Below are 14,264 nucleotides of genomic sequence, written 5' to 3'. Positions count from 1 at the left end.
AGCAAAAATATCACTTTCAGCTGTGATTCTGAGTGAGGAATCATTTAATGTTTTAAAAATGTTTTATTATAAATAGCATTTTCTTTAGTATTATCACATTATTATATTAATGATAATACTTATTAAATTGTAAAATTGAAAAATTATTTTTGGTAGTAATTTTTAATGTGCCACTTAACTTTTCTGGAAAATAATATCTTTAAATGCTAGTCCACAAGGTAAACAGTGCAAAATGAAAATGATTGTTTGCAGACAATGTACACAACCAGTAATTAATAATGAAGGCTGTCATCCCACAGAAAACACTTTTCATGGGTTCACAGTGTTAATTTCTATGCTTCAGGTATGACATGAAATTCAGGAAGTTCTTCTGTGCACTGACTTTAGCCCATTGGAAATAGAAACGGTGAAAGAGCAATTTTCTTTTTTTTTACTTTTTAAAGTTTTGTCGAAGTATAGTAGATTTACAATGTTGTGATCATTTCTGCTGTATAACAAGGTCATTTAGTTGCATAAGTGTGCTCATCCATTCTCTTCCAGATTCTTTTCCTACAGACATTATCACAGAATATTGGGTAGAGTTCTTTGTGTTATACACGTCCCCACTGGCCGCTCATTCCATGCACCAGAGTTGGCATATGCCTTTTCTTATTACTGTGTTCCAAACCAGTTTTTTTTTTTTTTCTGAAGTCCATTCAGCCTGAGTTCTTTTTTAAAGACCCTAGTCTGAGCAGTAAAGCTAGTATGTCATCATATCATAACCACCCAGCCTGTGGGTTTAAGAGAAACCGTATCTAACTATGGGGAAAATGGTTTCATGACTTGGTTGTTCAGGCTCAATGAAAAAACATTTAAAGCGTGAATCAGTGTCCCTCACACTCTACCAACCTAGCAGAATGGCAGTGTTTACTTCTGCTTTAGTCATAATCACCCTTCAACATTCCTTTTTCCGGAAATGTTTTTTTCATTGGAAGAGTTGAGTGTGACAGAATTAACCCTGTATTTCCACTGCAATCACCTGAAGAACATTCACTTTAAAAAATGTCAATGCCTAACTAAAAAGCAGATAAAATGGCACATAGTCTTTGGGAAAGGGGTCTGGGCATTGGTTGTAAATCAGTGCTCTGCTGAATAAGTAACCATAATTTAATTGGATTTTACTCAGTTCTTTGATTTGGCCAAAAACTATTATTTTATCCATGATCCACACTAAAAGCTTAAACATAACCAGTCACTGGTTAAAATATTTGACCTATTAGATTGCAAGTCAACCTCATGGGCAACTACTCACCAAGAAGCAGCTCAGGGGAAACAGGATTCTTTGGCAATGTGCTTCTCTTCTTAAAACAAACCAGGATCTTTCTCCTAGGCTAATGGGGAAAAAGTGGGAAAAACACTCATAACTCAGATATACCTTTCTTTTACCTACTAAAAAATGAATGGATGCTTCATGTCCTAAAGTATATTAAGGCTCCTCTTCCAAAAAAGACACCCATTTCCAAAGTTTGAAGGATTAATAGGCATACTTTCCCAGACCATAAAGGCAATTACAAACTGTCCCAAATATGCGCTAGCATTTCCTGATGTTACTACTTGGAACACCTGGACATGTTTTATGCTTCCTATGGTCCATCATGAACATCAAACTTGGTTGATTGTGCCTCCATCCCAGAAGAGAGTCAAAAAGAAGGGACAAAAAAGGTCAGTTGGTCCCTGTTGTGAGTCACTTTCCCATCAACGAGTTGCTCCCCACGGTTCAGAGTAGGTGAGGATCACTGAGGTCACAAGTGAGAATACATCCAAATGCCCTTATGATATACTTACCACAGGCTTATTTACCATCACCAGTGAGGTCACAGGATCCAAAAGGACAGACCTCTGGAACTTCCAGAATACATTAGAGGAGGATGAAAAAAGGAGCTGGAAATAAAATCACAGCAGAGTCCCAAAGGACATGTAATTGTTGCATATTTAGAAATGGGAAATTCCAGCTGACACCTAATTACCCTTTCACTGCATATGGTAACATGCCACTATCATTCTCTAAAGGCTACACAGTGTTCTGTGAAAATCTGCAAAGGTAGATCTGGCATAACTGCCCTAGAGTTGTAAAATTTGCAAAATCACAAATTACATATGTCAATAAAGACAGGTTTAAACCACAGAAGGTCTTTTTTACATTTAAATTGTCTTTGCTTTTGTTTCCTTCTTAACCCAGTGTTTTCTTTATTGAAGTATAATTTGCATTCTATTAAGGGCACCAAATTTAATTGTGGAGATCAATCATTTTTCATATGTAAACCACCATATTACCACTACCCAAATCTAACTATAAAACATTTCCATCTCATCATAAGTTTGCTCGTGCCCCTCCTGAGTCACTAGTCCACACCAAGAGAAACATCTATTTTGATTACTATCATCAAAATTTAATTCTGCCAGTTCTAGAAAATCTTTTCAATCAAACATAGCATGTGTTCCTTTTTCTGACCTTTTTTCTCGACATGTTTCTAGGAGTTATCCATGGTGTTTCATGTATTAGTGATTTATTCTTTTGTTTTGCTTTGTATTAGTCCATTATATATGTACACCACATTTTTTCATTCGTCCATCAAAGGTCATTTGTGTCCTTTCCAGGTCTGGGCTACTGAGAATAAACCTGCTATGAATAGTTCCGTACAAGTCCTTTTGAAGAGATAACATTCATTTCTCCTGAGTGTATAACTTAGACTGAACGTACTGAATTAATTATAGTATAAATTGCAAAGCAGTTTCCAAAACTGGGTTTAGGTTCTCATCAGTAGTGCCTGAGATTTAAGATGCTCCACTTTCTCACAAAATGCTTGGTCTTGAAAGTCTTTTTTTCTTTCAGTATAATTGATTTATAATATTGTTTTAGTTTCAAGTGTATACCATAATGATTCAGTATGCCATTGTAGGTTATTACAACATAATGGATATAATTCCCTGTGCTATACAGTATGTTCATGGTTGCTTATCTAGTTTATCTGTAGTAATTTGTATCTATTAATCCCATACCCTGAATTTGTCCCTGCTTCCCTCTCTACTTTGGTAACCACAAATTTGTTTTCTATGTCTGTGAATCTGTTTCTCTTTTGTATGTAAATTCATTTGTATTATTTTTTAGTATTGTTCTTTCTCTAAGTTATTTCATTAAGCATAATATTATCTAGGTCCATTCAAGTTGCTGCAAATGGCAGTATTTCATTCTTTTTTACAGCTAATATTCCATTGTATATATACCACATCTTAACTCATTCATTTGGTGATGGGTAATTGGGTTGCTCCTGCATCTTGATTATTGTTAATAGTGCTGTTATGAATATTGGGGTGCATGTACATATTCAAATTAGTGTTTGGGGGTGGTTTTTTTTTTTTTTTTTGGACAGTATATCCGGGAGTGGAATTGGTGGATCATATGGTTTTTTTATTTTTAGTTTTTTTTAAAGGAACCTCCATACTGTTTTCTATACTGGATGCACCTATTTATATTCTCACCAACAGTGTATAAGAGGTCCTTTTCTCCACATCCTCTCCAACATTTGTTTTTTGTAGATTTTTTGATGATAGCTATTCTGATTTATGTAAGGTGATACCTCATTATGGTTTTTATTTGCATTTCTCTAATAATTAATTAGTGATGTTGAGAATATTTTCAAGTGCCTGTTGGCCATCTGTATGTCTTCTTTGGAAAAATGTCTATTCAAGTCTTTTGCACATTTTTCTTTTTATTGCCATACCCATGGCATATGGAATTCCTAGGACCAGGGATTGAATCAGAGCTGCAGATGTGACCTATGCCACAGCTGCAGTGACACTGGATCCTTTAACCCACTCCACAGGGGCCAGGGATCAAACCCATGCTATGCAAGTAGAATTCTTAACTTACTGCATGACAGCAGGAATTCCCTTCTGCCCATTTTTTGATCAGATTATTTTTGATATTGTGATACTGAGTTGTATGAACTGTTATAAGTAGTCTGTTGCTGTTGTTGTTGTTGTTTATGGTCACACACCTGTGGAATATGGAAGTTCTTGGGCTAGGAGTTGAATCGGAGCTGCAGCTGCAGGCCTTTGCAGCTTGGGGCAACAATGGATCTGAGCTAAATATGCAATCTACAACACAGTTTGAGGCAACACCAGATCCTTCACCCACTGAATGGGGCTAGGAATCAAACCCACATCCTCACAGACTACATCAGGTCTTTAACCCACTAAGCTGCAACAGGAACTCCTTTGTTTGGTGGGGTTTTTTTAGTATTTAGGGTTTTTTATTGTTGTTTTTTGTGCCATTATGCTAAGTGAGGTAATCAGAGAAAAAGAAATACTGCATGATATAATTTATACTTGGACTCTAAGAAAACTGAACTCATTAAAACAGACTAAAATGGTGGTAACCAGGGCTGGGTGGTGGGCAAGTAGGAGAGATGTTATTTAAGAGTACAAATTTGCAAGTAGGAGATAAATAAGTCCAGGAGAGCTAATGTGCAGTATATTGATAGTAGACCACAATATTGTAAATATCAAACTTGCTAAGAAACTATATCATAATTCTTTCCACCAAAAACAAATAATTGTGACATGATAGAAGTCCTAGCTAATGCTACAATAGCAATTACTTGCAATCTATAAATGAATCCAATCAATATGTTGTACCTCTTAAACTTACATAGTGTTGTATGTCAAATATATCTCAATTTAAAAATGTTGGAGGCAATCTGGTTGGTTTATAGCAGTACCATATTTTGATTTTTTTTTTTTTATTTTCCCACTGTACAGCAAGGGGGTCAGGTTATCCTTACATGTATACATTACAGTTACATTTTTCCCCCACCCTTTCTTCTGTTGCAACATGAGTATCTAGACATAGTTCTCAATGCTATTCAGCAGGATCTCCTTGTAAATCTATTCTAAGTTGTGTCTGATAAGCCCAAGCTCCGATCCCTCCCACTCCCTCCCCCTCCCATCAGGCAGCCACAAGTCTCTTCTCCAAGTCCATGATTTTCTTTTCTGAGGAGATGTTCATTTGTGCTGGATATTAGATTCCAGTTATAAGTGATATCATATGGTATTTGTCTTTGTCTTTCTGGCTCATTTCACTCAGGATGAGAGTCTCTAGTTCCATCCATGTTGCTGCAAATGGCATGATGTCATCCTTTTTTATGGCCAAGTAGTATTCCATTCTGTATATATACTACATCTTCCGAATCCAATCATCTGTCGATGGACATTTGGGTTGTTTCCATGTCTTGGCTATTGTGAATAGTGCTGCAATGAACATGCGGGTGCATGTGTCTCTTTTAAGTAGAGTTTTGTCCGGATAGATGCCCAAGAGTGGTTTTATTTTGCATTTTCCTCATGACTACTTATATTGAGCACTTTTTAATATACTTGTTGAGAAATAGAAATTTTCTTTTGTGAAGTACCTGTTAAAGTCTTTTGCCCAGTTTCAATTGTCAGAGCTTTTTTGTTTTGTTTTACCCATAAGACTTCTTTATATACTCTGGATATTTGTCCAGGGCAGGACTGAGAATATTTTCTCTAAGTTTGTGGCTTGCTGTTTTACATTCTTTCCTTACTATGTCTTTGGATAGGTTGAGATTTTTCAATTTGAAGAATTCAACATATCAAGCTTTTTTCCTTTGGACCAGTTTTCCATATCCTGCCCAGGAAATATTTGACCTCCAAAGGTAACAGAAACATTTTCCCTTGTTTCCTTCAGAAGCATTTAATTTTGGCCTTCAAATTTAAAATATATAATCTGTTTCAGGAGTTCCCGTCGTGGCACAGTGGTTGACGAATCCGACTAGGAACCATGAGGTTGCGGGTTCGGTCCCTGCCCTTGCTCAGTGGGTTGAGGATCCGGCGTTGCCGAGAGCTGTGGTGTAGGTTGCAGACGTGGCTCGGATCCCGAGTTGCTGTGACTCTGGCGTAGGCCAGTGGCTACAGCTCTGATTCGACCCCTAGCCTGGGAACCTCCATATGCCACAGGAGCGGCCCAAAGAAATAGCAAAAAAAAGACCAAAAAATAAAAAATAAAATATATAATCTGTTTCAAATTAATGTTTGAGCATTATCTCAAGTGGAGGTTAATATTTCTATATGGATATCCAAGTGCTTTAGCAACATTTTGAAAAGACTTTTTCCTGAATTGAAGTATATGGGTGCTTCCAAACAGCTACCATAAATCCCATAATTGCTTCAAATACACTTTGGGATATTAGACCCCTTCTCTGGCTTTCAGTGGGAAGCCAGGGGAGACAGAAAAACAGGTAACTCCTGTCACAGCAGCAGCCCATCTAAAGTACCCAGGAGGTGATGCAGCCTTCCAAGCCAGTGGTTTCTATGGCAACAGCTTCTCCACACCCAGGCTCACATCTCATTCTTCCTCTTTTGTATCTTGAAGAAATTGGGAACACCCTTTACTGATTCTTTTAAAATGAGGAGGTCCAGCCAGTTTTTCACAGAACCCAACTAGTATTCCCTTTTCTTTCAGAAAGAGCAGGAAATGTGAGCTTCCGTTTTTCAAAGAGATTGAGGAGGGCAACAAAAATATTGTTCAGACAGAAATATCCAATGAAAGGAATCATAACATCATAATGTTGGTGGAAGCAGGAAGAATGGTTGTGAGAGGAAAATAGACTTCCACCATTTCCTTTCTTATTAACTGGCAATTTTCCCAAAAGACTGAGGAATGAGGAATACCAAAGTGTAATTCAGCTCTTTCTCACACACACACAAAATGTTCTTTTCACCTCTATACTCAGTGCACACATCACAAGTAGAAAATTTTAGTCTGAAATTGTACCTCAAATCACTAGCAACATTCAAATTTGGATTTTAGGGGCCCTTGGGAAATTAAGTCATATGATTTCTTTGAAAAATCTTGGCAGAGAACTGTGTGGGCATCTGAAAGCCAAGGTCCCCACACGCAATGGAAAGATAAATACAACCATTGTAGGAGTGATGCTTGTTCTCAACGGTGGCCAATTATCTGCACCCAGGGCACCAAACCTGCCTTTACTTTCTTGCCCTGTCCTTCCAGCTGCTAATGAGGTTTGAGAGCCTCTGCTCTCCATTCACTGGCTGGAGACATCCTGCATGGTGACTAAACACAACCTTATGGGGAAACTATCACAGAGGCCCCAGATGTGCATGTCAGGAGCATCTAGCCATTGATGTAGTCAAACAAGGAGGTTTTTCCCAAGGAAAGGCGAGCATAGAGTGGAGAAGGCCAGTGCAACAGAAGGTGTCTTGGAGCAGATGTGTCAGCACAATGGCTGTATTTCAGCAGCGAGCTTTTTCTTATCAGCTCCAAGGGCTAGACAGAGAAGCTGCCTGCTCCCATTACAGGAGGTGAACAGCAGTGTTGCATGAGGTGATCAATTATCCACTGAGGAGGGCAGAACCAGGCCTACTGTCAGAACCCTAAGTAGTCCCAGAGTCAAGTTCTGGCCAGGAATTGGGGGCAGTGAAATGTGGTTTTTTCCCTCAGTCTGCTCCTTTCTAGGGTTTCAGTGGTCAAGGCTCCATGAAGCTGTTTTGCAGCCTGAAAAATTCTGTGCTTTAGAAATAGGATTTGTCAGCCAGGGACATTGGGAACGTGGAATTCATATTCATCCCACTCTGTGATAAGAGGCTTTGACAAATGAGTTCCTTTTCCTCTGCTTTCCCCTCAGCCCAGAGAATGCACAAGATTTCTTGGCAGAATTTCTATGAGAGGAAGAAGCCCTGTCCTCCATGAGGTGACTCGTATGTGCCTAGGTCAGGGACAGTGATAACACGGAAGACCTACTGCTATAACTGGAACAGAATCAGAAACTCTTCCAGGCTGCCCTGAGGGCAGTGCCACTCATGGGTGAGCAGTTTGGTTGCATGAGCACTGCTTCAGGGAACTTGTCTCACAGCAGGTTGGTGAGAGAGGCACAAGCCATACTGCAGTCATTTGGCTTAACATTGAAATGTTAGAGTCCAACACCATCATCAGAAGAGTATTATATTGAGACTGAAGAGAGAAAGAGAATCCTCCTTTGATATGAGGATGTGCTGGTGCCATGTTCCCAGAACATCCTTCCTAGGTTAGCTAATCCTGTGAACTGCTGTCACTCCTCAGTTCAATTACATGCCAGCAGGAGCCTCAGAAGGGCAGAGTAAATCCTGGATTTACAACTTACACCATGTTGTTAAGCAACCCCCAATGTCTCTGGTCTCCAGTCTTCTATAAAATGTTTGTGCTGAAGAAGATCATTTCTAAGACCCATCTTTTTCATAGGTCAGTAATTAATCAATTATATTAATAGAATGATGGAAACATTAAGATGAATAAAGGTAAACTTGAACTTAAGTTTGAGAGATCATCAACAATATGTTTTTTCCTATTTTAAAATATTTTGTCACAACATTGCAATACAGAACAACAGAAGCTTTATATTCTGGCAGATCTAGCTAAAGTCTAGTCTATGTGACCTAAACTTTTGGACTCTCTAAGCTTTAATTTCTCCTTTTATAGAAGAAGGGGTAGGGGAAAACTAGCATTATTATCATGGAAATAAATAGAAATACTGAATTGTGGTGACCAGCAAAGTATCAGGCAATGGGGAAGTTTTCAACAAAAGATAGTAATTTGGACCATAAGTTTGTTGTATATTTTAAATTGGATATTCAAAAGGAGTGTTACTGGTATCTTCCACATGGTTTGACGGAACACTCCATACTGAGTCCTGAGCCACCAGAGAAGCAGTCAGGCTGGGGTGGAACAGAAGGACTGGAGCTCAACTTCTCTCATAAAAACAACAAATCTACAACCAAATGCTGAATAACCTTCAACCAAATGAACTGGAAACTTTCAAAAAGATATCCTACTTCAGAAGACAAAGAGGCCACATCAAGAGTTAGGAGGACCAATTATGTGATATAAACAACCCCATACCTCCCGTGTAGGAAGCCCACAGACTGGAAAGTAACTGTATCACAGAGACTCACCTACAGGAGTTCTGAGCCCCATGTCAAATCCCCACACCTAGAGATCTGGCATTGGAAAAAGAGTCCCTGGAGCATCTGGCATGGAAGGCCAGTGGGGCTTGTGTGCAGGAGCTCCATGGGACTGGGGGAAACAGAGACCTGATCCTTGAAAGGTGCACACAAACTTTCACATGCACTGGGTTCCAGGGCAAAGCATAGGAATCTGCATCAGACCCGACTGCAGTTCTTGGAGGATCTCCTGGGAAAACAGGGGCTGACTGTGGCTCGTTGTAGGGGAAAGACATTGGAGGCAAAGCTCTTGGGAATATTCATCAGCATGAGTTTCTCTGGAGGTGGCCATTTTGGGAAAATCTGGTCCCACCCATCAATGCTGAGAAGCCCCAGGCCAAACAATAATCCAGGTGGGATCAAAGCCCTTCCCATCAGTAAACAGGCTGCCTAAAGATCCCCCAGGCACACAGCCCCTCTAATCTCACCCAGAGACAAGACTCCACCCACCAGAGGGATAGGAATCAGCTCCACCCTACCAGAGGGCAGGCACCAGTCCTTCCTCCAGGAAGCCTACAACAAGCCCCCAGACCAACTTCAGCCACAAGGGGGGCAGATACCAGAAGTAAGAGAGGCTACAACTCCACTGTCTGCAAAAAGGACAACACAGCAAAAACCAATAAAAATGAAAAGACAGATAACTTTAACTCAGCTAAGGGATAAAGAAAAAAAACCAGAAAAACAGCTATGTGATCAGGATGTTATCAGCCTCCACAAAAAAGATTTAGACTGTTGATGCTGAAGATGATGCAAGACATTGGAGATAAATGGGAGGCAAAGATGGATAATTTACAGGAAACATTGAGCAAAGAGATACAAGATTTAAAACTTGAGCAAGCAGAGATGCAAAGTACAATAACTGAAATAAAAAATTCATTAGAAGCAACCAACAGCAGAATACAGGAGGCAGAAGAATGAATAAGTGAGGTGGAGGACAGACTAGTGGAAATCAATGATGTGGAATAGAAAAGAGAAAAAAATATTGAAAATAAATGAACAGAGTCTCATAAAACTCTGGGACAACATTAAACACACCAACATCCATATTATAGGGGTACCAGAAGAAGAGAGAAAGGGACAGAAAAATATTTGAAGAGATACTAGCTGAAAACTTTCCTAACATGGAAAATCACTCAAATCCAGGAAGCCCAACGAATACCATATAAAATAAACCCAAGGAGGAACACCCCAAGACACATATTAATCCAACTGACCAAAATTAAAGACAAAGAGAAAATCTTGAAAGAAGCTAGGGAAAAGAAACAAATAACATACAAGGGAACCCCGATATGGTTATTGGCAGATTTTTAAGCAGAAACTCTGCAGGACAGAAGGGAGTGGCATGATATACTTAACGTGATAAATGGAAAAAACCTCCAACCAAGATGACTTTACCCAGCAAGGCTCTCACTCAGATTTGAAGGAGAAATCAAAAGCTTCACAGATAAGCCAAAGCTAAGAGAATTCAGCAACAATAAACCAGCTTTACAACAAATACTAAAGAAACTTCTCTAGGCAGAAAAGAAAAGGCCACAACCAGAAACAAAAACACCACAAATGACAAGGCTCACTTGTAAAGGCATATATACAGTAAAGATAGGAAATCATCCATGCACAATTATGCTACCAAAATCAGAAATTGTGAGAAGAGGCAGGTACAAGTGCAGGATACTGGGATGCACTTGCAATTAAGACACCAACAACTTAAAATAATCATATATATATATATATATACACACACACACAAAATCCTATATCAAAACTTCAGGGCAACTGCAAATCAAAAATCTACAACTGATACACAAACAAATAAGAAAAATCAACTCAAATACAACACTAAAGATAGTCATCAAACCACAAGAGGAGAGAACAAGAGAACAAGGGAAGAAAAAAGAGCAATAAAAACAAATCCAAATCAGTTAATAAAATATCCATATGAACATACATATCAATAATTACCATAAATGTTAATGGACTCTATGTCCCAATGAAAAGATATAGACTGGCTGAATGGATACAAAAAAATAAGACCCATCAGAGTACATGTGTCTTTGTGAGTCATGGTTTTCTCTGGATAGATGCCCAGGAGTGGAACTGCTGGATCAAATGGTAGTTCTAGTTTTAGTTTTCTGAGGAATCTCCATACTGCTTTCCACAGTGGCTGCACCAATTTACAATCCCACCAGCAGTGTACTAGGGTTCCTTTTTCTCCACACCCTCTCTAGCACTTGTTTGTAGAATTATTGTTGATGCCCATTCTGGCTGGTGTAAGGTGGTACCTCATAGTAGTTTTGATTTGCCTTTCTCTCATAATGAGTGATGTTTAACATCTTTTCATGTGTTTTTTTGGCCATCTGTGTTTCTTCTTTGGAGAATTGTCTGTTTAGATCTTCTGCCCATTTTTTGATGGGGTTGTTGGTTTTTTTGGCATGGAGCTACAGGAGGTGTTTATAAATTTTGGAGATTAATCCCTTGTCAGTCGATTCACTTGCAAATATTTTCTCCCTTTCTGTGGGTTGTCTTTTCATTTTGTTTAGGGTTTCCTTTGCTGTGGAGAAACTTTTAAGTTACTCTAAGAGGTGTATCTGAGAAGATGTTGCTATCATTTATGTCAGAGAGTGTTTGACCTATGTTTTCCTCTAAGAGTTTTATAGTGCCTGGTCTTATATCTAGGTCTTTCATCCATTTTGAGTTTATTTTTGTGTGTGGTGTTAGGAAGTATTCTAGTTTCATTCTTTTCCATGCGGCTGTCCAGTTTTCCCAGCACCACTTATTGAACAAGCTGTCTTTTCTCTATTGTACATTTTTGTCTCCTTTGTCATGGATTAGTTGACTGTAGGTGCGTGGATTGAATTCTGGGCCTTATATCCTGTTCCACTGATCTATGTATCTGTTTTTGTGCCAGCATCATATGGTATTGATGATTGTTGCTTTGTAGTATATTCTGAAGTCCAGGAGCCTGATTCCTCCAGCTCCATTTTTCTTTTTTGGGATGTATTTGGCTATTCTGGGTCTCCGATGTTCATTGTAGCACTATTTTCAATAGCCAAGATGTGGAAAAAACCTAAATGTCCATCAACAGATGACTAGATCAAGAAGATGTTGTACATATATTCAATGCAATATTACTCAGCCATTAAAATGAACAAAATACCAGCATTTTTAGCAACATGGATGGACCTAGAAATTTCATGCTAAGTGAAGTCAGCCACACAATGAGACACCAACATCAAATACTTTCACTGGCATGTGGAATCTGAAAAAAGAACAGACTGAACTTTGCAGAACAGATGCTGACTCACAGACATTGAAAAACATATGATCTCTGGAGGAGACAGTTGGAGGGGTGGGGATGTGCTGGGGTTGTGGGATGGAAATCCTGTGAAACTGGATTGTGATGATCATTATACAATTACAGATGTGATAAATTCATTGAGTAAGAAAAAAATAAACAAACAAAAAAACCCAAAAAAAGGATCCAGTTAAAAAATTAATTAAATAAATAAATAAAAATAAGACCCATATATATGCTATCTTCAAAAGACCCACTTCACGTCTAGGGACACATACAAATTGAAAGTGAGAAGATGGAAGAAAATATTCCATGCAAACTGGAATCAAAGGAAAGCTGGAGTAGTGATACTCATACCAGACAAAATAGACCTTAAAATGAAGAATATTTTAAGAGACAAGGAAGGACACTACATAATGATCAAAAGATCAATCCAAGAAGAAGATATAACAGTTTTAAATATATATGCACCCAACATAGGGTCACCTTAATATATAAGGCAACTGCTAACAACCTTAAAAGGAGAAATTGACAATAACACAATAATAGTGAGGGGCTTTAACACCCCACACACAGCAATGGATAGGTCATCCAGACAGGAAATCAATAAGGAAACATGGCCCCAAATGAAGCTTTAGACCAGATGGACTTAATAGATATTTATGGGACATTCCATCCAAAGGGAGCAGAATACATATTCTCAAGTGCACATGGAACATTATCTAAGATTGAACACATTCTGGGCTACAAATCAAGCCTCACTAACTTTAAGAAAACTGAAATCATATCAAGCGTCTTTTCCAACCACAATGCTATATGACAGGAAATCAACAACACGAAAAAAACTGCAAAAAACTTTACAAACATGTGGAGACTAAACAACATGATGCTAAACAACCAATGGATCACTGAAGAAATTGAAAGGAAATTAAAAAATACCTAGAAGCAAACGACAACAAAGATATGACACTCCAAAAGCTATGAGATGCAGCAAAAGCAGTTCTAAGAGGAAAGTTTATAGTAATGCAAGCCCACCTCAGGAAACAAGAAAAAGCTCAAATAAACAAGCTAACTTCACATCTAAAGCAGCTCGAGAGAGAACAGACAAGACCTATAGTTAGTAGAAGGAAAGAAATCATAAAGATCAGAGCAGAAATCAATGAAATAGAAACAAAGAAAACCATAGAAAAGATCAATGAAACAAAAAGCTGGTTCTTTGAAAAGATCAACAAAATTGATAAACCCCTAGCCAGACTTATCAAGCAAAAAAGAGAGAGGACTCAAATCAGTCAAATTAGAAATGAAAAAAGGAGAAGTAACAATGGACATCACAGAAATACAAAGGATCATAAGAGACTACTATATGCAACTATATGCCAATAAAATGGAAAACCTAGGAGAAATGGACAAATTCTTAGAAAAGTACAATCTTCCAAGACTAAACCAAGATGAAATAGAAAAGATGAATAGACCCATCACAAGAACTGAAATTGAAATGGTGATTTAAAAATTTCCAACAAACAAAAGTCCAAGACCAGATGGCTTCACAGGCAAATTCTATCAAACATTTAGAGAAGAGCTAACACCTCTCCTTCTGAAACTATTCCAAAAAATTGCAGAGGAAGGGATACTCCCAAACTCATTCTATCAGGCTATCATCAGCCTGATACCAAAACCAGACAAAGATACCACAAAAAAAGAAAACTACAGGCCAATTTCACTGATGTGCATTGATGCAAACATCCTCACAAAATACTAGCAAACTGCATCCACAATACATGAAAAGGATTGATCATGAAAAGGATCATGATCAAGTGGGATTTCTCCCAGGGATGCAATGGTTCTTCAATATCCGCAAATCCATCAGTATGATACACCACATTAACAAACTGAAGAATCAAAACCATATGATCCTCTCAAT

General features: G+C 38.3%; 1 protein-coding gene across 2 annotated transcripts in view; it reads right to left on the bottom strand.

Moving 5' to 3' along the window:
- Nucleotides 1-14,264, bottom strand: part of LOC100152956 (olfactory receptor 6C74) — a 76,508-nt gene that overhangs the window by 1,133 nt on the left and 61,111 nt on the right. Inside the window, exons 3-4 of one of the 2 annotated variants that reach the window (XM_021073091.2) lie at nt 1,825-1,920; nt 1,292-1,370 (exon numbers count right to left, since the gene is read on the bottom strand). Coding sequence is in view for 1 of the 2 variants with exons in the window: in XM_013983472.3 (XP_013838926.2) it covers nt 1,292-1,370 (79 nt within the window). In the remaining variant the exon portion in view is untranslated. The remainder of the gene's footprint in view (nt 1-1,291; nt 1,371-1,824; nt 1,921-14,264) is intronic. The other variant, XM_013983472.3, reaches the window with a different exon arrangement.

The sequence above is a fragment of the Sus scrofa genome, chromosome 14, assembly GCF_054392235.1.
Source record: "Sus scrofa isolate SSC_HxYL_T2T_F1_AM1 chromosome 14, Sscrofa_HxYL_maternal_Yorkshire_Landrace_v2.0, whole genome shotgun sequence".
In the NCBI taxonomy this organism is placed as follows: Eukaryota; Metazoa; Chordata; class Mammalia; order Artiodactyla; family Suidae; genus Sus; species Sus scrofa.
This window is presented reverse-complemented; position numbering and strand designations above follow the sequence as displayed.